The 25,645-nt window shown below is 50.0% G+C and overlaps 2 protein-coding genes across 4 annotated transcripts; one reads left to right on the top strand and one right to left on the bottom strand.

Annotated features, from left to right (window-relative positions):
- Nucleotides 1–349: 349 nt before the first annotated feature.
- Nucleotides 350–12,513, bottom strand: LOC136549367 (disease resistance protein RGA5-like). 3 transcript variants are annotated; one of them, XM_066540614.1, is made up of 5 exons: nt 12,357–12,513; nt 12,107–12,258; nt 5,530–6,360; nt 2,021–4,172; nt 350–1,018 (listed from the first exon to the last, which is right to left on the bottom strand). In XM_066540614.1, the coding sequence occupies exons 3-4, from the start codon at nt 6,321–6,323 to the stop codon at nt 2,108–2,110; spliced, it is 2,859 nt and encodes a 952-aa protein (XP_066396711.1). In that variant the 5' UTR covers nt 6,324–6,360; nt 12,107–12,258; nt 12,357–12,513; the 3' UTR covers nt 350–1,018; nt 2,021–2,107. The 3 variants fall into 3 exon arrangements, with proteins under 3 accessions (XP_066396711.1, XP_066396710.1, XP_066396709.1); XM_066540613.1 differs by having other exon boundaries at nt 356–492; nt 12,107–12,267; XM_066540612.1 differs by having other exon boundaries at nt 356–492.
- On the top strand, nt 7,099–7,920 carry LOC136550875 (uncharacterized). The gene has a single exon (XM_066542458.1). It carries the CDS (start codon nt 7,099–7,101, stop codon nt 7,918–7,920), a length of 822 nt encoding a protein of 273 aa, XP_066398555.1.
- Nucleotides 12,514–25,645: the final 13,132 nt, after the last annotated feature.

The following is a 25,645-nucleotide window of genomic DNA, read 5'->3' as shown; positions in this document are numbered from 1 at the left end:
GCTACAAAACTAAAATTTGGAAAGGAACTTTGCTGGTTATCACCAACTATGAGATGTCAACTCATATAACGCTCACATGTTGCACCCGCTACTAGGGCTGGGCATAATTCACCAAAAAAAAAAAATTGGTGCTCAGTATGCTTAATTAATTGATTTATGGAAGCAATTGGTGTTCAGCATCTTCGATATATGTGAAACCATTTAATTCAAGAACCGTCAAAATGCAGAAAAGAGCTATATATATGCATACTATTACATAGAAGTAAGCTAGCTCAGACATTCTTTCCTTGAAAACAGAGCTTTTGGAACGACAAATCCATGTGTCATCTTGAAGCCTGAAAAGCGGAAGGGTTCCTTGGATTTATTTGTGCTAGGAAATCCCTTGCAGAATCAATGAAATTCTGGAGAGGGGATCTAAACAGAGCAGCATAGCACAAATCCATGTGGCCATGATCACACAGCCATCCTCTTATCAATTGACTGCATTGCTTCCTGCACGAAACAACCTTGAGATTGTCAGAGGTAAGCTTAGAAACTCATACTGACCAGCATTGTTCAGAGTAAAGCACGTAAACCATAATTCTTGAGAATATAGTTGACAAAGAAACTGACTGCAGGTTAACTTTTGAATAACAAATTACACATGAATACACTTTTTAGCTATGCAGCACGGATGCGGATACGCGTATCGGTATCGGGAGGATACGGATACGCGGATACGGCAATTTTCTAAAAAATCCGATACGCGGATACATTTTACTATTTTAAAATTAAAAAGATAATAATGCATATTAAAACTAATAACAATAAAACATTGTAGTCTACTTAACTACTTAAGTTCTATTATTCGTTTTACTATTAATAAATAGCATTCAGGCTCGCATCAACTCCCTGTTTCCTCATTTGTTTCACTCTCATCCACATTCCACAACATCAAGCTGCAGAGTAGATCGAGTAGATCGAGAACGGAAAAAGGAGACGCCATCTACTCATATTTGGAGACGCCAGACGCCATCCACTGCATACAAAGAAAATCAAGAAGAAATTAAGAAATGCAAAAACAGAGTAGATCGAGAATGGACAGAGGAAGAGGAAGTGTGGACCAAAGAAATCAAGCAACAATAAGTCATGAACTGCAGAAATATAGTAGATCGAGAACGGGGAAGGGGATGAACTCACGGGAGGTCGCTGGACGCCTGGATCCATGTCGCGGGGACAGAGACGTTGCCGGCGGCCAGCGAGCAGGGGCGGAGGCTCGTCGCCGGCGAGCGGGAGCAAAGGCTCGTCGCCGGCAGCCGCTAGCCGCTGGGGATCCGGATCCGCCGTCCGGGCAGCCCAGGCCAGCGCCATGGCCGCCGTCGAGGAAGGAAAGGGGCCGCCGCCGCCGCCGGGCACCCTCACGGCCGGATGGGATGCCCCAGGCGCGGGGGCGGCAGATCCAGCCGAGAGGACGCCGAATCCACGCACCCCCGGGCCGAGAACCCGCCGGCAGCCGCCGCCCCATGCACACCGAGCTCAGGAGCACCTCCGGCCTCCAAGAGAGAGAGAGAGAGAGAGAGAGGGGTGGGGAAGAAGAGGAACGAGCAGGACGAGGCATCACCGTGCGTGTTCGCTGGAGGCGGCGCGAAGTGCGGGAGTGCGGGCGTCAGGGGCTGGCGTTGGGGACAGAGGAAGGGAGTGCGCGAGTGTTTGTTGGGCTGGGCCGTATCGAATGGGCAGATACATATCGGCCGACGTACTCAATATTCGCGAAATTAATAAAAAATCGGATACTCTTCAGATACATATCCATCACGTATCGGACGCGTGTTCGTATCGGATACGTATCCGATACGGGATACGGCACCTCCCTGGCATATCCGTGTTACATAGCTTTTTAGCCACTAACCATACTTTGTTGACCAAAAATTGATGCTGATCAGAAACGTTAAAACTGCACATGTATTGATTGTTTCTTAAAAAATAAAAGGAATTAAGGAAGAAAAATAAAAACATGTACTGCAATATGGGGTATGTTCACCTTTGTGTGATACTAACAAGTCGGAACTGGAAGTTCAGCAGAGTTTCAGGTTTATTATCAGCCCATCCAGATTTTCCTTTTGCCTCTTCAACTTCGAGCCTTTTTCCTTATTATTTCCAGTGCAGGTCTGTTGCGATGTCTGCTGACTGCTTTCCTGATCGCAACTTCAAGTTTTTCACTGCATCCCCGATTACTAGATCTAAAAGTAACTTTGGTGAGGCAGGAGAGGTTATTGATGCCAAAATCAAAACCAAGTTTCTTAATTACATATCTGTCAACAGATGGAACCTCGAGGTCAAGTATTTCAAGCTTTGGCATCGATCCAGCTTCAAATATGAGGCACATCCACTCCCAAGGGCCACACTCGAAGCGGAAGGAATTCAAACTTTCAAATCCTTTTGTGATCCTAAGCCAATCCTCAGGGTTAGTAGGATCTTCATGCGGCATGTTAAGCCAATCCTGGGGGCTAGGATCCTCCAGACCCCTCATAGCTGTATTTGAGCTGAGCCACGACTTAGTTTTGGGGCAGGTTTCCACGTGGAAGGAAAGAGAGCGGAGAGCTGGTATATCTCCAAGGATATCAAGGCCATCTTGAGTCATTGTTTCAATGCGGAAGCTTAGTTCTTGGAGATTAACAAGTGATCCCATCCAGGTTGGAACTACAGAAATTCTTCCAAGCTTCATGTCGAAATGGAGTCTTCGAAGTGCACAAGGAGCAGGATGCCAGGTATGGAGAGGGAAGCCCTTTTCGTCCATGATGTGAAAAGTAAGAGAACGAAGGTTGTGTCGTCCGGCCAACATGCTAAGTGAATTGATCAAATCATCCTGATAAGAAACTCTATCATCTCGTGTCCCATCATAACCCCAACTTATTTCCAACTCTCTGAGTTTACTTAGCCGAACCAGCTCTCTCAGGAAATTCATTGGGTACATACATAAATTGACATGTCTAAGCTCTTCCAGATTTTGCATTTTTCCAAATCCATTGGGCAATCTGGTGTCAAGATCAATGAACAGCCGAGCCAATTGCCTAAGTTGAATAATAGCTGGAGGTAACTCACTCACCCCCGTGTTTCTTATATCCAATGTATCCAAACACTGGAGTTTTACAACTTGTTTCGGGAGCTCCGTGATTTCTGTATCTCTAAGGTTTAAGTATTTCAGTTGGATTAGCCTCTCTATATTTTCCAGGTGATGATTTTCTAATTCCTTACAACCTTCTAGGTCAAGCACGCGAAGAGCCTTCATATCTGAAAGAGATGGCAGTTGCTTCCCATGCCCAAAGATAGTCACTGATCTGACATGAGATAGTACTATTGACTCTTCCAATACCAATGCTGGTGGTTCTCCATCAGCACATTGGATAGATAATCTTCGGATCTTATTTTGTGGGCTTGATGTAAGTTCTTGAGAGTTTAACAAAGTAACAAAGTTCTCCTCTACGGACTTTGTTATGATTAGATCAAGAATCATGTCATGAACTCGACAAGTCACCACATTCCCACTGTTATGATCAATGTACCATGGCTGGATCAGTCTTCTGTTGATGAGCTCATTGAAGTAACTTTCACCTATATCATGTGCATTTTGCCCATATTCTTCTTGTACAAATCCTTCAGTAATCCATCTAATTATCAAACTCTTTCTATTTATAGTGTAATCTTCTGGGAATATACTTATATAAAGAAGACAAGTTTTTAGATAATGTGGTAGATCAAAATAACTGATAGATAGAATCTTTCTCATGACCTCTATGTCTGGATTATTCTCAAGTGTAGACCCAATAGAATTTGCCACTCTATTCCACTGATCCAATGTCAGATCTTTACTAGCTAACAAGCTTGATATAGTAATGATAGCCAACGGTAGACCGCCACACTTCCTTAGAATTTTGATGGAGGCTTCTTTTAGGTGAGAAGGACATCTTTCTTCGGAACCAAAAATTCTCTTAAAAAATAATCTTTCGGAGTCAGCAACACTAAGGGGTTGCATTTCATAAATATGATCACCAGAGGACGAGCAACATGCCTTAGCCACATCAATTTTGCGTGTTGTTATGATTATTCGACTCCCACAATTACTCTGATGGAAAGCACATTTGATAAAACTCCATGCCGACACATCCCATAAATCATCAATCACTACAAAATACCTATCGAATATAATAATAAGCCATAGGTTAGCAAAACTAAGATGTTCTCAAGTCACAAACAAAAGTAGGTAAAAAAATCATGGCATTAGGGTCCTTTTTGGAACAGCTAAAATAAGTTGTTAGCTGCTAAATAAAAAAGATGCAGCTGATCCAAAAAGCTCAGTTTATAGTCAGCTTATAACCCATTTTGAATTATTCAACCACCCAAAACACCTTTTTTCTCGAACACACAGGAGAGCTGCGTATCTTTGTATTAAGAAGAAAAGGGGGCAAGAGCCCTTAACCACCCAAAACACTCAGAGACGGCTAATGTTACCAACAGCCTCTGGAAATAGCCTCCCATTATTTCTAGGGGTGGCTGGGGTTTCCATCCTGGCAATGTGATTTTCAGAGGGCGGTTGGTGTTACTAACCACCTCTAAAAATGGAGGATATCTCCAGATGCTGTTAGTAACACCAACCATCCCTGAAAATACATTTCCATGGGCGGTCCATTTGTTGGGGCCGTTTGAGTGCAGCTCTTGGGGTGGTTTTAGATCGGGGTGCCTCTAAAAACCGTTTCTATTTCCATGTCCAAGGCCACAAGTGCATAGGCTACATTGGCAAGCTAGTGGTTGACCCATGGCACCAAGGATAGTTTGGGAAAGGGTCTAGGCCACTGGCACAGCTTCTTTCAGCAATAGAGCTGGGCCATGCCATGCATGTTAAGCGCAAGTGTGCTACTAATCAAGTGCGATTGGATGACATGGTTGTCAACAGGGACAGTTCTTCATAGGGCGGGTTTGGTCAACTATTGACCTCGAGCGTGCCACCAAAACCCTACTTGCCGCCACCATCACTACCCTCTCACTTCGACCCCCTTCGCACGCTCCTGGACTAGATGACCTTCTACGGCTAGCCTGGTTGTGTCACCAGCATCCCTTTAGCCTCATCCATGTTCCCATTATCCCAGTGACCTTCTGTGGTGAGCCTGGCCATGGTGTTGCCACTCCTCTAGATTCCCTCGATCGCTTTGGCGTTCTCTACATTCTCCTCTCGCCCTGGTCCACGATGAGCCTTTACATTCATAGAGTAGCATGATATGATAGTTGATAGGTTGTCTCCAGGTTTTGGTGGACCATTAGATAAACCATAGTTGCACATATAGATAGAATGGTTTCGATTTATCTTGAAGTAAGTTTGTAATAGACAGTAGATTAGTTTTAAGTGACCCAATTCACACTCTCCTCTATAGGCCAGTCAAGCCATATAAATCCTTTTAGCAAAACAACAACAACAACAACAACAAAGCCTTTAAGATAACAGCAAAACAACAATTTGAGAAAAATTTTCATAAACAATGATGATTGATTATTTACCTCTTTTTGGTGAGATATCCTCTCAGTTTGTTGATGAGACGCATCTCATCATCTGTTGTGTCAATGGCAGCTCCCACATCTTTAAGTAAGTCTATCAAAACTGTCTTGATGCTGGGACCTCTTGACACAGATGCAAAAGCCATGCAGTCAAATTTGTCCTTGAATTTACTGTATACCTGGACTGCAAGAGTAGTTTTCCCCAAACCTCCGAAGCCCACTATGGCCATTATGTTTGGTTCTTGATCTTGTTTCCCATTTCCTGTAAGCCACTGTATGATTTGTTCCACTGGGCTATCAATGCCCTCAAGCTTGTTTGTCTCAACATAGAGTGCCTTAAGGCGATGGTCAGTTTCCACCACTGCAGGCCTAAAGGTTGAATCATCCAGCTTATATCTATAACGACGGGCACTCTCCTCAACAACAAGGATTTTGAGTTCCTGGATCTGCTTGCCAATATCATGTCGAAACCATAATTTTTTTATCTTGCCTACTGTCTTCCGAACAAGGCTTGCGTTGGGCCTATCATTACCCATAAAATTGTCAATGCAATCCTCAATGTCGTAGGCTAGCTCTCGTACCTTATTCCTCCATTCCTTCACTTGCATGTCGAGATCTTCTATGTCTGACAGCTTCAAGAGGAGCAAGTTCATGCTAGTAAGCTCATCTCTTAAGAAGATAATGTTGTGCTTCACATCTTTGAGTAGCATGTATTCCTTCTCTAGTAGACTGGCAAGCTTCCGCAGCAGGGAATTCATCACCCCACAAGCAGCACTCACCATGATTTTCTCCATCATTATTTCCCTTCCAGCACTTAGAATCTCTCAGTGTATCCTGCCAAGGAAAAATATATGGGTTCTTTATACAAGTACTTTGTTAGAAAATTAGGATCGGGACCAGAATCCAGACCAACCAACAAGTCTGCCTGCAGCAGCCCCCCCCTGGTAACAAAAAATGTCCCAATTTTAGTAACCGATTCTGTACACACTTTTTTCACAAACTCAACAAGCTTTCTTGCCCCTTTTTTTTTGTTCTATGCCTTTTTTGAGAGAGAGTGTCATGGTCGGGCGCACGTATTCCAGGCGCCGCCGGGCCCGGGACGTACGCCGCGACGCTGAGCGCGCAGAGCGCGTGGTGGGCGCGCACGAGGATGCGCTGGGCGCGATCACCGCTAGTGGCTGTTTTGGAAATTAGAAATAGCTTTCTATTATTAGTTCCTAAATTAAAGGAGTATGTTGCTCCGGTTGGTTGAGGCCGGTGGCCTTATATCCTTGTAACAGACTTTTGGTTGAAGTTAAGAAAGATATTACCAATCTAATCTCCCCCCTCTCTTCTCAACCAAACCTGTGGCAGAGGACTACCTCGCCGGAGAAGACGGATCGAGGCTACGAGCTACGTAGCCGAGGTCCAGCTACCCGAGGGTTTAACACCCTTGACAACCTGGTATCACGATCCCGGCGATCCTCGCCTTCTCGGCCCACATCACCGCCAGCCGCCGCCACTCCACCAACACCTACAGCCGCCGCGCCACCATCATCTGCATCGTCGTCCGTCGCATCGTGTCCAGCCGACATGGGTGACGCCAATGACCTCAAGGCCACCGTGGAATCCCTCACCACCGCCATGAAGACGCTGCAGGCCACGGTTGAGGCCAACGCCAAGGCCATCGCATCCCTCACCTCTGACCGCACGTCGTCCTCGGGCTACAAGCCGGGCTCCGGCGAGCACCACAATGATCGGCCGCCGAAATTCCAGAAGATGGATTTTCCCCGGTACGATGGCAAGACCGATCCCCTCATCTTCATCAATCGCTGCGAGTCCTACTTCCACCAGCAGCGGATCATGGAGGAAGAGAAGGTCTGGATGGCCTCCTACAATCTCGAGGACGGGGCGCAGATGTGGTACATTCAGGTCCAAACGGACGAGGGCACTCCGTCGTGGCGCCGATTCAAGGAATTGCTCCACCTGCGCTACGGGCCCCCTCTCCACGCTGCTCCCCTCTTCGAGCTGGCGGATTGCCGTCGCATGAGCACCGTCGCGGAGTATCAGGATCGTTTCCAGGCGCTTCTTCCCCGCGCCGGTCCCCTGGGAGAGGCACAAAGGGTGCAGCTGTTCACGGGCGGACTCCTTCCACCGCTCAGCCTCGACGTTCAGGTCCACAATCCGCAATCCCTTGCGGCTGCTATGAGCCTGGCGCGTCAATTCGAGCTCCGCGAGCAGTACGCACCGGCGCCCGCCAAGGCCGCGGCCTGTGGCCTGCTACCGGCCCCTGCGCCGCGCCTGGCCCTCCCTGCGCCTCCGATTGCCAAGGCGGACGCAACTGTGGCCGGGGCGGACGGTCGCCCGCTGGTGAAACGTCTGTCCCTGACGGAGCAAGAGGAGCGCCGTCGGTAGGGCCTTTGCTTCAACTGCAACGAGCGGTACACGCGCGGGAACAACCGCTTCTGCAAGCGGATCTTCTTCATCAACGGCGTCGACATCGCCACTAACGACGACGCCACGGCTGAGGACGCACCGGACGCGGAGGCCCCGGTTTTCTCATTGCACGCGGTCGCTGGGGTCCCCATCTGCAACACCATCCAGCTCCAGGTGTTCCTGGCCGCCGCATCCTTCGTCGCGCTCATCGACACCGGCTCCACCCACAGTTTCATCGGGGAGGCGGCTGCTCGGCACATGGGCCTGGCCATCGAGCCGCGCCCTAGGCTCGCGGCGACAGTGGCAAACGGCGAGCGCGTATCTTGCCCCGGCGTGATCCGCCAAGCTCCGATCATCATCGACGGCCTGGAGTTCCGCGTCGACCTCTTCGTGATGCCCCTAGCCAGGTACGACGTGGTACTCGGCATGCACTAGATGGCCACGTTGGGGCCCCTCGTCTGGGACCTCACTGCCCGGACCATGGCGTTCCAGCAGCAGGGGCGCACCGTCTGCTGGCGTGGCGTGGCACCACCATCCGCTCCGGGCCTCCACGCCGCCACGACCGACGACTCCCTCCTCGAGGGGCTACTCGGCTCCTTCGCCGATGTCTTCGCCGAACCGAAGGGCTGCCTCCAGCGCGCGCACGTGACCACCACATCGTCCTCAAGGCCGATGCGACACCGGTGGCTGTGCGGCCGTACAGGTACCCTGCGGCCCACAAAGATGAACTGGAGCGGCAATGCGCAGCCATGATCGAGCAGGGAATCGTCCGCCGCAGCGACTCGGCGTTTTCCTCCCCCGTCCTTCTTGTCAAGAAGCCGGACGGGTCGTGGCGGTTCTGCGTCGACTACCGCGCGCTCAACGTGCTCACGGTGAAGGACGCGTTCCCGATTCCGGTTGTCGACGAACTGCTCGACGAGCTCCATGGCGCACGGTTCTTCTCCAAGCTGGATTTGCGCTCCGGGTACCATCAGGTGCGCATGAGGCGGGAGGATATCCACAAGACGGCGTTCCGCACCCACGACGGCCTCTACGAGTTCTTGGTCATGCCGTTCGGGCTGTGCAACGCCCCTGCGACGTTCCAGGCTCTCATGAATGATGTACTCCGCCCATTCCTACGTCGCTTTGTGCTCATTTTCTTTGACGACATCTTGATATACAGCAAGTCCTAGGCGGATCATCTTCGTCATCTACGTGCCGTCCTCACCGAGCTGCGCTACCAACGCCTCTTCGTCAAGCGCTCCAAGTGCGCGTTCGGCGTCACCTCCGTCTCCTACCTCGGCCACATCATATCGGAGGCAGGCGTCGCCATGGATCCGGCCAAGGTGCAGGCCATACACGATTGGCCGGTTCCTCGCTCGGCGCGAGCGGTGCGCGGCTTCCTCGGCTTGGCGGGCTACTACCGCAAGTTCGTCCACAATTACGGCTCGGTCGCAGCGCCGCTTACAGCTCTCCTCAAGAAGGACGGCTTCTCCTGGAACGACGAGGCGGACGCGGCTTTCGGTGCCCTCAAGGCCGCGGTCACCATGGCCCCCATCCTCGCCATGCCGGACTTCTCCAAGACGTTCGTCGTCGAGTGCGACGCCTCGTCCCATGGCTTTGGGGCGGTGCTCATTCAAGATGGCCACCCAATCGCCTTCTTCAGTCGTCCCGTGGCACCCCGCCACTGCGCCCTCGCCGCCTACGAACGGGAGCTCATCGAGCTGGTCCACGCCATACGCCACTGGAGGCCGTACCTCTGGGGCCGCCGTTTCCTCGTCAAGACGGACCACTACAGCTTGAAGTACTTGCTGGACCAACGCTTGGCCACCATCCCGCAACACCATTGGGTGGGCAAGCTGCTGGGCTTCGACTTCGCCGTCGACTACAAGCCGGGTGCGGCGAACGCCGTGGCCGACGCGCTGTCCCGGCGTGACACAGAGGAGGGGGCGCTCCTCGCGCTTTCAGCTCCGCGCTTTGACTTCATTGACCGCCTCCACCAAGCACAGCAAACCGACCCGGCTCTCGTCGCTCTTCGCGAGGACATCAGCGCCGGCTCCCGCAGGGCGCCCTGGTCGGTCGTGGACGGCATGACCCAGTTTGCCGGGCATCTGTACATACCGCCGACCTCGCCTTTGCTCCAGGAGATCATGGTGGCTGTACATGAGGACGGACATGAAGGGGTTCAGCGCACGCTGCACCGCCTGCGGCGCGACTTTCATTTTCCTAACATGAAGCAGCTTGTCCAGGACTTGGTGCGCGCGTGCGTCGTTTGCCAGCGGTACAAGTCCGAGCACTTGCATCCGGCTGGACTCTTGCTTCCCCTACCGGTGCCTCAGGGGGTTTGGACTGATATCGCCCTCGACTTCGTGGAGGCGCTTCCGCACGTCCGTGGCAAGTCCGTCATACTGACCGTGGTGGACAGGTTCAGTAAGTATTGCCATTTCATTCCACTGGCGCATCTGTACTCCGCCGAGTCCGTCGCCCAAGCATTCTTCACCGAGATAGTACGACTACACGGCATGCCCCAGTCCATGGTCTCGGACAGGGACCCGGTCTTCATGTCGACGTTCTGGCGCGAGCTCATGCGCCTGATGGGTACCAAGATGCACATGACGACGGCGTTCCATCCTCAATCCGATGGGCAATCGGAGTCGGCCAACCGCGTCATCATCATGCACCTGCGGTGCCTCACCAGGGACAGGCCACGGCAGTGGCTACGTTGGCTGCCCTGGGCAGAGTTCGTCTTCGACACCGCGTACCAGACGTCGCTGCGGGACACGCCCTTCCGTGTCGTCTACAGGCGCGATCCGCCGTCCCTCCGGTCGTATGAACCGGGAGACACGAGGGTGGCTGCTGTCGCAAAGAGCATGGAGGAGCGCGACGAGTTCCTGACCGACATCCACTACCAGCTGGAACAAGCTCAAGCGCTGCAGAAGCTGCACTATGACAAGGTGCACCGCCACGTCGAGTACCGGGTGGGCGATTGGGCGCTCCTTCGTCTCCGGCAGCGTGCGGCGTCCTCACTTTCCCAGGCGTCATCGGCAAGCTCAAACCGCGCTTCTTCGGGCCGTACCGCGTCACCGAGCTGATCAACGACGTCGCTGTCCGCCTCACCTTGCCGCCCCGGGCTCGCATTCACGATGTGTTCCACGTGGGACTGCTCAAGAAGTTCCAGGGGCCGACGCCGGATACTCCTCCGCCCCTACCGCCTCTGCATCATGGCGCTGTTGTCCCTGAGCCAGAACGTGCTGTCCGGTTCCGTCTGGCTCGCGGGGTGCACCAGGTTCTTGTCCAGTGGAAGGGCGAGTCGGCAGCGTCAGCGACCTGGGAGGACGTCGAGTCGTTCCGCGCTAAGTACCCGGCGTTCCAGCTCGAGGACGAGCTGCTCCTCGACGGGGGGAGAGATGTCATGGTCGGGCGCACGTATTCCAGGCGCCGCCGGGCCCGGGACGTACACCGCGACGCGGAGCGCGCAGAGCGCGCGGTGGGCGCGCACGAGGATGCGCTGGGCGCGATCACCGCTAGTGGCTGTTTTGGAAATTAGAAATAGCTTTCTATTATTAGTTCCTAAATTAAAGGAGTATGTTGCTCTGGTTGGTTGAGGCCGGTGGCCTTATATCCCTGTAACAGACTTTTGGTTGAAGTTAAGAAAGATATTACCAATCTAATCTCCCCCCTCTCTTCTCAACCAAGCCTGCAGCAGAGGACTACCTCGCCGGAGAAGACGGATCGAGGCTACGAGCTACGTAGCCGAGGTCCAGCTACCCGAGGGTTTAACACCCTTGACAGAGAGAGAGAGAGAGAGTCGGCTCTTTGCCATTTGAGTGTCGGTTGCTCAGTTTGCTAACACTAAATCTTATACATATTTCTAATCTCTGCATCAATGGAAAAAAATTATAAGCAGAAGGTTCACAGTTCACTCATATATCCTGGTATTATTCAGGGCACTTTTGCCCAATCCCAAAAGATCGGGATACCGCGCATTAGGCGTGCCTTGCTTTAATTTGTAGACAACAAACATGGAGATATTTGCTTGCCACGGCTAGAGAGATTGCTAAAACGCCGTAAGCTTCATTTTTTTTAGTTAGAACTATTCCTTTTTTATGTTTGTATTGTATTTCCTCATTGAAAAAGCCTAAAGTGCATCTATAAACTTTTACTTGAAGAGTGACTGAGAAGTTACCTGCGAGCATCCGTTGGCACTGCTTAAGGGCGGATTTCCCCCTTCATCAATCCCTTTGAATCCTCTTCAATCCCCTTCCAAACCTCACCAAACCGAGCAATGCCTTAGGATGCATTCCCAGATCCAGATGGGGTCAAACCGTCGTCAAGGGCCTGCGGAGTCTCCGGACGATAGATGTGGTGAGCATGACTGCGGAGATGATATTACGGAAGATAGAAGAACTGAAGAAGGAAGGCGATTAGGTCGTTACCGGTTACCGCCCACTGGAATCGGAGGGGGCGGCTGGCGGCTGTGAGACGGCACGGCCCCAAGCGAGTGTAAGCATCCAGCTGCTCAAGGGAAGGACGCCGTGATGGAGATATAGTGTTGGTGTAGCCTGTCCAATTGGAGAAGAAGAAACACCCAACTCAATAGTCTTTGCCTTCTTGTGTCAGAAGAAGGAAGGAACTGCTTATATAATCAGTTTGGGTCAGTAAGTAGTAGACATTATTGAGAATATAAAATTTTTAAGGCTCTGTTGAGATTCTAAAAATTTTCATCTCAAAATGTCACATCGAATCTTGTGGTATATGTATGGAGTACTAAATGTAAACGAAAAATAAAACTAATTACACGGTTGGGTGAGAAATCACGAGATGAAACTTTCAAACCTAATTAATCCATAATTAAACACTAATTACCAAATACAAACGAAAGTGCTACAGTAGCCAAAAACCAAAAAAAATTGCCAACTAAACGCGCCCTAAGTCTATGTGGTGACACGATTCTCCTTCACACCACGTTCCGAGAAACTTCAAAGAAACGCGTAAGGCTGTAGTTAGTTTTCAAAAAGTTTTCATCAAATGTGCATGGAGCATTAAATGTAGACGAAAAAAAACTAATTGCACAGTTTAGTTGAAAATCACGAGACGAACGTTTTGAGCCTAATTAGTCCATAATTAAACACTAATTACCAAATAAAAACAAAAATACTACCATAGCCAAATTCTTAAATTTCAGAAACTAAACACAGCCTAGACTACCAGCGCGTTAGTTCCGAGAAACTTAAAGAACCGCGTAAAGTAGACTACCAACGCGTTAGTTCCGAGAAACTTCAAAGAAACGCGACCACCACAACCGGAGCAAGCAAGTCAAGTCTTCCAAAATAAGTCTACATCTTTCACTTCGAGGAGTCAATCTCAAATTTAATTAGATTTATACAAAATAGTATTAACATTTATATCTCTAAAGTTGATTGATATAAATATACATGATCTGATTATTCTAATGATGATTTTTTGGTATTATAAATCATGGTATTTTTTCATATAGATTTAGTCAAACACTTAAGTTTGTTTGTCTCCTAAAAGTACGAGATGTGCATTTATTTTAGAACGGAAGGAGTAAGGCCATGTTTGATGTTTAAAAAAGAATACACCTGTGAGATGATTACACCTATAAATTATTGGGCACAAAAAAACCCATGCCATAGTTATCCACTTGTAAAATAGTGTTTGGATGCACGGTATTCATTTCAGGCAACTAGCGTCCGGTTGAAGATCAGGCTTGCGCGCTTGCTCGAGGCCGTCGTTGGCTCCGCGGCGAGGCTAGTGGTCGTTGAGTTATCGAGGATGGTTGGGGAAGGGGGGACGGGGTTGGATGCGGAGGCGGCGTGGTTCCAGGGTTGGGCGCCGCTGCAAGAAACCCTCCCCCTCGTCACGAGCTGAGAGGAACCTGATAGTTATCGTCTTTTTTCCAGGCTGTGAAGACAACTTTTCTTTTCCAACAGTTTTGGTCCAAACTGGTTGTAAAATTAATGGGCTCACTGGTCATCGAAACATGTAATTGTGGCTTATGCCAGAAAAAATCTAGGATCTATAATTTATAATGGTTTTGGGTCAAATATTGAGCTTCCAAACATGCCTAGAGTATGTTTGGTGGCGTTTGGACTCCGGCCCTAGGAAGCTTCGGCACCGGAGCAAAAGAGATGTACCAAGCGGCGACATGAGAAGAGATGCTTCCGCATGTTTCAAGGAGCTGGAGCCTTTTTTTCGTATGGCCTGGAGTCACGGTTTGCAAAGCCTTTTGGCTTTAGCTCTGTCGGAGTAACCCATGATTCGTATGGCGTGGAGTCACGCAGCCTGTTCGGGAGGCCGTATCGTATCGTGGATTATTTACTGCTGGCTGGTTTGGTGTGAGAGAAAAACACTATTTCCGACTGAAAATTTACGATCGTTTACAAGCAAGCGAACAGGCTGACGGTTTGCAAAGCCTTTTGGCTTTAGCTCTGTCAGAGTAACCCATGAACATAGAGCCGTACCAAACACACTAAATTCATTGAGCCTCGAGACTCGAAAAGTAGATCTACAAGGATGATGTACTAAACAATTCGACCACATAAAGCTACATAACGGAAAATGTTGGGTGCAAATCATATCTTCGGTTAATCAGTTGAATCATGAAAATCTCCCAAAAATATAATTAGAAGTTAAAAAAAATTTGTGCATCTATAGTTCATCTATAAATTTATATTGCCATAAAACTTAATATTCAAACTTATTTTTCTACGACTTCATATGAAAACAAAAAAAAGATTAGGTACATATCCACTAGAAGACAAATACCTAGGGATATAGTATTCTAGTGTATCTGCACTTGAAATTTGTTATTTTCGGATAAAGTTGTACTAAGCGAATGTGAATCTCAAGTTTTATGGCAAACATTTATAGATGCACTGCAAATATGTATCGTTTATTTTTTTAAAAGCTCTTAAATATGTTTTTTGTAGGGTATATTGAAAGTGCATCCAAGTCCTCAATGGGTTCAGGTAGATTGAATGACAATATATACGATTAAGGGGCTAATGAATTTCATGAGAACTGCATGTATTTAGTCCCAGGTACGGGACTTATTATAATTGGGCTCAAATGAAGCAAATGGCACACAAATGAGAAATGAGTCCATGGCATAATTGTTGAAATGCATAAATGATAAGCATGTATTGGAAATAGCAAAAGAGATGAATATCAATTGATCTCTCATATGAAGCTTGTTCATATAATACAATATGGAATTTGGGTTTCATGATTAATGGATCGGCAAGCAGTGTGTTAAGTAAAGATGAGACATAGTTAATTACATATGGGATGGTCTCACTACATGAAGATTGCTAGTTCAAATTGAGTAGAAGACAACAATGCTAATGAAATGGTTTTCAATGTGTCCTTAAAGTTGATTCTAAACAAGACGTGACTTGATGACTTGATAGAGTGAAGATAGCAAGGAAAGGCAAGCGACGGCTTGGTGAACATGGGACCAAGACAAAGGTGAAGAAGAGAGCACTTGCATTGAGTCAAGGTACTAGTCAAGCTATACAAATTCATGTTGATGTGGAGAATCAAATAATTGGTGAATTATTAGGAAAGGTAACTTTTGGATGAAGAGTTTAGTCTTTAATCAAATGGTCCGAGAAATCCAAAGTCGTAGCTCAAGGTGGTTGAGCTCAAGGAAATAAAAGTGTTTAAGCCCCCTCAAGTGATGAAAATCGAGAACACAACGTTATTTGAAGAGTGTCAAGCTCAAGTGGTATTAATTGTGAATCTTTTGTTCTTGAGTATAGTTATGCCGTACATGAAGTGGGATGCAACACTAAGTACTAGATAAGGTCTAGAAGTGCTCAAAATACCCAAGTAAGAAATCTGAGAGGCTAACATAAAAAAATGGTATTAGCTGTGAATAGGCTAAAAAACTGACCTATTCTAGTTTGGTAAAATAGATCAGGCTAGTTTGGGCAACATGAACTCTAGCGGCTAGTTCTAAGTAAAACAACTCAGGCCGGTTTTGACAGTAAAGCCTCCAACGACTAGTTTTTGTGGGAGGGCTATTTATACCCCCTCCCACAGGCATTGGAGGGTTGCTGATGCTTTCCAAACATCTCTAACACCAGAATAGCGTTGTGAGAGCTCCCAATTCACCCTTTTGTGATATTTGAGTGATATTTGCTATATCCGTTTAATTGGAGAGCTAGATTATAGCCTTTTGAGCTTGTGTAAGCCACAAAGCAAACCTTAAACACTTGACAACATCAAGTTCATGGTTGTGCATTTGTTAATCTTGGAGCATCCCTCCTAGACGTCTAGGAGTCGTTGGCGAGCAACCAAGTTTGTGGAGTGTCGCAAAAAGTTTGTGCGGGCTGCGATTTTGCCCCGGAGGAAAAATATCATCTAGTGGAGCATGGAAAGTGGTTGAAAGAAACCCGACTAGAGCTTGATCGCGGGTGGGTGCTCACAACTTCCACAACAGAGATGTAAGATCCAAGTGAGGATCCGAACTACGAAAAATGCACCACTGCGTCTTCTTGTTTGTTTTGACTCACTTCATATATGAGGTCAACACTGGGGGAGCTAAGAGGCTCCACCTAAATAAATTACCACAGATTCCGAAAAGCCAGTAATAGAGGGTACGGTGCAAAGCGCCAAGTACAAGAGCGACCCTTGAAGGGTCCAATAGGGTACAAAGAGAGAGGGGGGTAGAGATGATAACCAACATCAACACCAACACAACACAACAAAGGGAAAGCCACCAACAATCACATGGAGAAACTAAGAAAAGGCACAACTCCCACTACGGAGGCATGTCAAAGATCGCCGATTATTGCACCACCAATAGACAAACTCTGATGAGCTCCATTCCACAGGCACCGAGTCAAGATTGACAGACGAGAGCTGTGAAGTACATCTTCTATGGAGTTCATCCGGGACCAATCAGCTTCCACCTATGCCCCTAAAGGGGAGGAAGCCTTTAGGGTTGGAGGACCAACGATTAGAGAATGAGGAGATCTAAGAGAGGGGATCATGGTCCAACCAACCTGACATATAGTGAGAAAATGCAATCAAGGAACCTGAAGGACGTCAGAGCAAGAACACCGGTAGCAGACACCATCCTGCAAGCAACTTGTGCCATGGTATAGGGACTGCAAAGCTAGCCCTGCAGGAAACAAGGTTGTGGTAGGTCTAAACTGGCCCCTCCATAGTGGCACCTCCAAGAAGGATGCGATGTCATTGACACTGCCACCACTGGCTCTAGATAACCAGAGCTAGGTTTTCACCAGGAGGAATAGGGTAGGGAGGCTAGAACAATGCCTCCAAGGAGGTAAACGCGTGCTAGAGGGCGTCGCTGTCGATCGCACAGTCAGGTCATGCATGACTTTCGCCTAAGCTCCTCAATCCCTTGAACTGTAGTCTGCCATCTTAGAACTAAGCAGGCGAGCCCAGGCATGACGACCTGCCTGATGAGATCCTAACATATGGGTATGTTAAGCCTTAGGTCCAGTGGTTCCCAAACAAAGAAGACCCCCTGACCAACCCCTCTAGGATCGCCGAGGGCTCAGGGACTATACCCATCGGGTACGCTCACGTGCACCCTCTAGAGAATAAACCCTACCAAGCCTGACTATGACGCGACCTCCGCTTGGGGCTCAGGGGCTCACCCAAGCCCCCAGGCTCCCGATCTATGATGACACTTTGGCCCGGCCCTTGGCTCCTACCCGCCAACGATGCCAGCCAAGGCCCAGGCACAAGAAGACATGCCCTGAGCTACCGAGGCTTGGGGGCTCCCCGGCGCTGCCCCTTGGGCACGGCATTGTCGACCACTTTCCCGACAAAGGTCATGCACGGGGCATGACATAAGAAGACAAAGCTTCCCCACAACCTCTAGGGGCTTGGAGGCCCCTAGGCCCACACGTCAGCCCCTGAAGCCGACCTCCTTCACCTCCAAGAAGACTCCAAAAGGTCCACCTGGGGGAGGCCGGTCCAAGCCGACACAGCCTGACACACAGACTGTTAGAACAGAGCAGCCAGATGGTGCCCAAGGCTTCTTTGGCTCCACGCCATCACCATAGTCCACAGCGTGTCACTGGAAGGCCCTCCTGGACTCTGGCACAAGTAGATCATAGACTAGTTCTCCCAAACCGCCATGTATCCGACCTATCTTGTTTCCTGCAGGGCCACCCCGTATCCCTAGCCATGGAGAAGGTGGCAGTAGGTAGGCTCGGCATTGGGCAGGCTCACTGTTGCTGCTAGAGGAACTGACCTCAATGAACGTCCTCCTAGGGAAGCCCCTACATGTGGCAACGACACCTATGTCAGAGGCAACAATGAAGACGAAGAGAACCAAGGATGACTCCTACCTATCCCTCCATGGGGATGCTGGGTGGGATGGACTCCGCCCATGCCTAGTGGGACTCCTCTAGCACCTCTAGGACCCTCCGCCGACCTCCACCGCGTGGACCACCAGAGCCTGAACCACCACTAGGGCCGGCGCCGCTGCTGGGGCAGGTCGAACGTCAGCACAGGCACCACCAGCGTCCCTATTGGATGCACCGTCATCCACATCCACTCCACCTCAGAAGGGGAAACTAGGGGCTCCAACACCATCCCGGCGAATGGATGACCCACGAGAGGGGGGCATTCGGCGTCGAAGGGGGGAGGCCCGACGCCCTCCCCTGGGTACTCCACACCGATGGCTCCTATCATCAGCACCCTAAGCAGCTCCTCCAAGATGGGGTAGGGGAACTCCATCATCGGATCGGTGATCCCCTGGTGTAGCCACAGCGGGTGCGCTCGCTCCCTCAGTGGGAGGATCTGGCGATGGATGAAGGTGCGCACAAGCATCGGCCAAGTCAGCCCTTGCACCCTTAGGGCCTTGATGGCCCCAATGAGAGCAAGGACGTCCGTGGCCTCCTCTACCAGGTGGAACAACCACCACGATGTAGGGTCGAGATGGCAGACTATAGGGGGGTGAATAGTCCTTTCTAAAATTAATCGCGTCGACTATCCAAAACAAATGTGGAATTAAAACTATTGGTCTAGCCAAGACTACACCCCTATATCTAAGTCCACAAGCACCTTATAAAGATCATAATTAGGCAACAAAGGTGCTGTGCTAGCTAGAGCTCACCTAATCAATTCTAGAGCAAGGTCACACAAACCTATGCACTAGTACTTTGGCAACCGGGGAGCTCCTACACATGCTAGTGATGAAAAAGCACAAAGCTCCTAAGCTCACTAGCAATGCTCAATAACAAGGCAACTAATGCCAAATTAGAGAGCATAAATTACTTAGCTACACAAACTAAGCAATATGACTAACAAGGTTACTTAAACCAAATTAGTCACGCAAGGGAGCTACTTCTATGCTATACAAGCAAGAATGTAACTAGCAAACTACACAAGTCAACTAATTATAAGAGCAACTACACAAGCACAATATATGAAATGTAAATACAAGCTTATGTAAAGAGGAATGCAAACCAACAGGAAGACAAGGATGACACGATGATTTTTATCCCGAGGTTCACTTGGTTGCCACCAAGCTAGTCCCCATTGAGACAAGCTCTAAGGTTGCCGTCGGTCCTCTTGCTAGTGGTGACCCGCAAGTCACACACTCCCACGTGGAGTGCTTACCACAAGCTCTAGCACTTGACCCGATCGGACCACTTGTCACCCTTCGTGTCTCGCTCTACTAGTGTTGCTCTTTGTGGCTCCCATGGGGTGAGCACAATCCCCCTCACAATCACTTCTCCAGAGCACCGCACAATCTTCTTTACGTGCTTCGATGGAGACCACCACCAAGTCATCTAGGAGGTGGCAACCTCTAAGAGTAACAAGCACCACCGGCTTGCAACTCAATCACCTAGCGCCACTCGATGCAATCTCACAATGCAATGCACTAGAATCACTCACTCGCAATGGATTCGCACTTCTCGCAAGCACAAGTGAGTTAGAGGCTTATCAAACCAAGAACACACAAGGGCAACACATCAACAAGGTGCTCAACAAGCCAAATGCCTGAGCTCCACCTCTATTTATAGCCCCCAAGCCAAATAGAGCCATTGGAGCAAAGCTACACTTTCTGCGAGGGCACCGGACATGACGGTGCAGTCATAGGACATAGGGTGATGGTGCCCCCAATGGTCAAATCCAATGGCTAGTTTGACTAGCCGTGGTCACCAGACAGGTGGCGGTGGCACCGAACAAGGGGTAGTGGTGCCACCCCAGCCAACACCCTGAAAACCCTTCTCTCTAAAAAAATAGGGTGGTGCACCGTCGTCACCATGGCGGTGACCCCCTCGCCTTAGCACCGAACTCACCACCCTCAGGAAAAAAGTGGCGGTGCCACTAGATAACACCTGGCGGTGTACCGCCCTACACATGGCGGTGTACACTGTCACGTCTAGTGACAGCCCTTTTGCTGTTGCTCGAAACCAAGTCCAGGTGGGCACCACCCTAGGGGTGGTGGTGCCACCGAACAAGATACGACGGTGCTAGCCCAACCCTTGCTCTCGTCCTTGACCAGCCGGTCACCGCCACAAGGGTGGCGGTGCACTGGACAGGGGGTGGCAGTGCCCCTAGGGCAGCACCCCAAGCCTGGTTTCACCACCTTTCTTCACCTTTTGACTTCTCCTTTGCAAATGTGCTAACACAATCAAGTGATCACCACCTTGTGCTCGTGTCTTAGCTTTTCACAATCATTTTTTTTCAAAGGATTAGCACTCTTTTCTCAACGCCACTCGATCCTAACACGTATGCAAAGTTATATGGCTCAAGTGGCACTATGACCAATATGCAAACAAGTTTACTACTCTTAATAGTACAGCCATCTATCCTAAACCTGGTCATGCACTTCTCTACACAACCTTTGACCGGTGAAATGAAATGCCCTACAAATATACCTTTGCCTTGCGCATTCCATTCCATCTCCTCCATCGTTGATGCAATACATGCACCAACCAATCACCAAATGAAATGATCTACTTCATATCATCACATGACCATATTGATTCATCGATCTTGACCTCACTTGCTTTTCACCGTTGCCTTCGTCCATCAGCGCCAAGTCTTGCTCAAGCTTCACCGCTACGCGGTCCATCTCTCCAAAGCCTCCAACTTGCCCTTCACGCTTGTAACTAGTCCATCAAGCCAAGTCTTGTCTTGATCTTCTCCACCTTAGTCACATGACTCAATGTCATGTCTCATATGCAATGAGCTCCTTCATCACATGTGTGAGCCTTGTAACAAATCCAAGCCATTTCACCTCCATAGCATGTATTGCCCACACACATGTACCTATGGACTAATCACCTGTGTATCTCACAATTAAACATATTAGTCCACCTAGGTTGTCACTCAATTACCAAAACCAAATAAGGACCTTGCACACGACTCTAGAGCGGCACCACCCGGCCTCTCTTCTGTGAAAGAAGGCAGCACTGGGACCAAGTTGGGGAGGTATAACCAGTTCTCCCACCAGTGCGCTTGGCCACTGAACCCCAGCGGATAGGCGAGGGCTAGGTATCGGCCAACAGCATGTAGATGCACCAAGATCTAGGCACCCCAAGCAGCTAGGAATGCACCGTCGGGGAACGATGGCACCACCTGGAACACCCACCTCTACAAGGTGAAGTGGGGGCTGATCCCCAAGAAGGCCTCGTACAGCGTGATGAAAGTCACGATGTGGAGGATCCCCTTCGACATCAGGTCATCAAGACGGAGGTCATAGAAGAACAGAAGCCCCCGCACGAAGGGGTGCAGAGGAAGGTCGAGCCCTAGCCGGTGGAAGTCGGTGAAGAAGACGATCTCCTCGTCACTGGGGGCTAGCGCTAGCGCCCCTACGGTAGGGGGCACCAGCCCACCACCAAAGTGTTCTCTAGGGCCAGCCCGTCCTCCTCCATCCTCTGGATCTTCGCCTTGGTCACCCTAAGGGCTCCCATTCCGCCATGGGGGAAGGCAAGCAGAAGCAAGCGACGGCGAGCGAGCACACAAAGGTAGGCGAAAGCTGAGGTCTTTTGGAAGGGGAAAGGTTTCGCCGGAAGCAGAAGGTAACTCCCCCTCTCCGCCTCTTCTACTTCCGCTTTAGTACTCCACGAGCGATGGCTGCCATGCTCCCACAATCCCACGTGCGATCGTACAAAGGCAAAGGCAGAGGCAGAGGTGAATCGCCGCCTCCCTGTCCGCCTGACCCTGTTGAGCCAACCCACGCGCGCCGCCCACTTCGCGCATGCCTCCTCCTAGGACTTAAGGGGATCCGACTCTCCTTGGGCCCACCGGCTATCATCGACAGCCTAGATCCGTGCGCACCAAGTGTTGTGGCCCCCTCACCACAAGATCTGCTCCACGTGGCCCTGACATCCCATCTCCTAGACGAAGTGGGATAGTGTGGGGGTGCATGCCTTAACTCCTCCACCAGGCATGATGGCCCAGATGCCATCAACCGCCGGCGCAAGAAGTTAGCAAAAGGGACATGCCCTGAAGCCGCCACTCCCGCTGACAGGAAGGCCTAACAACGGCCTCGGGGGCTGCGCTAGCTCCCCAAACAGAGCAGCCCGACCCCCCGATCGACGGGCACTCGGGTGGCGCATCCCCCAGAAACCAACCAACTCCCCGGAGTTGGGGCGGGAGCAGCTGAGAAGTGGGCCCAACAAGGGCCCCCGTCTAAGGCTCAGCGCACTCCCCGCACCTCGATCTATGGCTAGAGAAGGTCAGCCCTAGAAGGCTGGCTCGAGAAGATCGGGACCTACTACCATAGTGCTACGGATGATTAGATGGCCCCGAGCCAGAGCCTAGACGCTCTTGATCACCCAACCCATGGCAGGCTCCGATCAAAAAGGAGGGCGCCTCCAGGCTCAAGATTGGCAACTCCTAGACGAGTTCGCTGAGCCCTCGCATGGGTCGAAGACCTATGCGACATAGACTCATGAAGGGACCAGCACCATCATCGCTCGGCCTGGACAACCGAGCAACGCCCATCGCATTGGAGAAGAAGGCCCCAAGCAGGGCACAACACCCTTGTCAGCGGAAGCCATCCCCGCCAAGGAGCGTTTGGTCACCAGAAGATCGAATTCAGCCCTTTGCCGCCATCACACTAAGTGAGGCAACGAAGGGCTTGGGGGCTCCTGATGAGATCCTAACATATGGGTATGTTAAGCCCTGGGTCCAGTGGTTCATGAACGAAGAAGACCCCCGACCGACCCCTCCAGGATCATTTGGGGGCTCAGGGGATATACCCATCAGGTACGCTCGTGCGCATCCTTTGGAGAAGAAACCCTACCAAGCCTGACTATGACGCGACCTTCGCTTTGGGCTCGGAGGCTCGCCCGAGCCCCTAGGCTCTCGATCTTTGGCCTGGCCCTTGACTCCTGACTCGCCAACAACGCCAGACAAGGCCCGGGCACAAGAAGACAAGCCCCGAGCTACTGAGGCTCAGGGGCTCCTCGGCGCTGCCCCTTGGGCACGGCATTGGCGGCCACTTTCCCGACAAGGTCACGCACGGGACGTGACACAAGAAGACAAAGCTTCCCCACGGAGGCCCCTAGGCCCATGCGTCAGCCCCTAAAGCCAACCTCCTTCACCACCAAGAAGACTCCAAAAGGTTCACATGGGGGAGGCCGATCCAAGCCGACACAACCTGACACGCAGAGTGTTAGAACAGAGCAGCCGGATGGCGCCCAAGGCTTCTTTGGCTCCACGACACCGCCACGGTCCACAACGCGTCACTGCAAAGCCCTCCTAGACTCTGGCGCATGTAGACCATAGACTAGTTCCCCCAAACTATCATGTACCCGATCTATCTTGTTATATAAGGGATAAGGTCAGACCTAGGGGGGACGATGAGGAGAAGATAGATCATTCCATTCCTTGGCCTCGGCTCAACATCAAGAGCAAGGCAACCCATCGAGGGGCACCGAGAGCTCCTCCACCGCATCCCGTTCGTCTTCCTCCTCTTCGACGAGGGGAAGGCACCACCGGCGGCGAGGCAATCTTAGGATTAGCACCGAGCTAACCTCCTACCAAATCTCTCTACAACCTTGTTGTAACCCCTTGATTTTTGGTGCTTTTGAGTATAAGGATCATCAGTTGCTAGACGTAGGGCACCGATTGGCCCGAACCAGAATAAACCGTTGTGTCCTCTCTGTGATTCTTGTGTTCTTGAGTCCACTAGAGCCACCAGAGACTCATAGTCTGACACCGAGTCGAACAACAATGTTTGCCGTGGTTCCGACCCTGCGACAACGCTCATAGGCCTTGGCCCTCATGCGGAGCTTCGTCTTCCCTGTTGAGGCAGATCAGGCCCTAGTGGTCAGGACCGGCCGAGAGGAGTGACATAGAGGGGACACCGAAGTTCGTTTGCACGCGGCCAGGGGCAAGGGTGAGGCGGACGTGGCTGTTTGGCACTGGCGTGGCGCGCATGCTGTGGCCAGCTGGTGAGCTAGGCGCGCCTCACCACAGTCGACATGCCACCCTCCACCGACATGGCTTTCACACACACACACACACACACACACACACACACATACATATATATATATATATATATATATATATATATATATCTTTGAGCTTCCGCTTTGTGTCTACTCGGTTGTGCATGTTTGTGGGTGTAGGAACACTTTGGATAAATTGCAAAACACCTAAAGGCGCCATCAAACACCTTGGATTGAAGTGTGTGTGTAGATTGGTGGGGTGGAGGGTGAAAGAGTGCAAAAAGAAAAAATTGGCTAATTCAATTGATTAACCTTGTAGCCAATTTACTCCTCTAATCTAAACATATAAAATGTGGTTTGCACGGAATATTTCCATGCAAAAATAATAATTCTCGGTGGTCACGTGGCGCTGGGCCACCGAGGTGAGACCCCAGCTGGCAGTGATAGCTGAGCAACATCCCCTCTTGTCCTTTCTGCCTCTCATGTTTCATCGCGCGCCCACCGCGGCTACTGTCTTATGTCTGCACGTTCTGAAAACAGACGCATGGAAGTTCATGAGAAATTCAAAATTTTGAGCCTGCCCGGTGAGTCAATCTGGCAAATCCGCAAATACGCGTTAGTATCATATATATTTTTTTCAACCTGAGATATCTCATTTCCATTATGACATAACGGAAATACATCGTTTAGATATTACAGACTCAGACAGTACCAAGGAGATTGTTTTCAGACAATTGCAACTACCAAAAGGGTCACTGAGGCAAAAACTTTTCTCAAAGGTTTTCATCAGGAGCTACCAAAATCTACGAAACCACACATCCACCCAGCCTTACACATAAAGAGTTTCAGACAAAGCAAGAGAATGTTCAGCAACCAACATACAGACACAGAAAGCAAAACAGGGCAACAACCACCAGCTAGCGATAACAACAAACTAACTCCCATGGAATCTGACGCCTCGGCTTTGATCTTCTGCTTTAGGCTGAATCTTCATCGGTCTCTTCTGCCTGACTGTCTTGAAGCAACAACAGGTTCACTTGTCTTGCTGTTTGCGCCGCTAGTACCTCCTTTGCCACCTTCAGCATCAGATTGGCACCTTCTATCAGCTGCTCACGGTCGAATTCAGCATACAGTCCTGCCCAATAGATCATAAGCGCATTTGCATGGCAAATTATTTCAAGGGGATTTTTAATCAGCTTTTCTCAAAACATGCTTTATTCCTGCTCTTCCATATTGCCCAGCAAATGGCAGCAACTCCCCAAGGGTGGTATTTTTCACCAAAAGGAAACCAGGTTTCACAC

The sequence above is a fragment of the Miscanthus floridulus genome, chromosome 4 (genome assembly GCF_019320115.1).
Source record: "Miscanthus floridulus cultivar M001 chromosome 4, ASM1932011v1, whole genome shotgun sequence".
Classification (NCBI taxonomy): domain Eukaryota; kingdom Viridiplantae; phylum Streptophyta; class Magnoliopsida; order Poales; family Poaceae; genus Miscanthus; species Miscanthus floridulus.
Note: the sequence above shows the minus strand (reverse complement) of the source record. Positions and strands in the feature narration are given on the sequence as shown.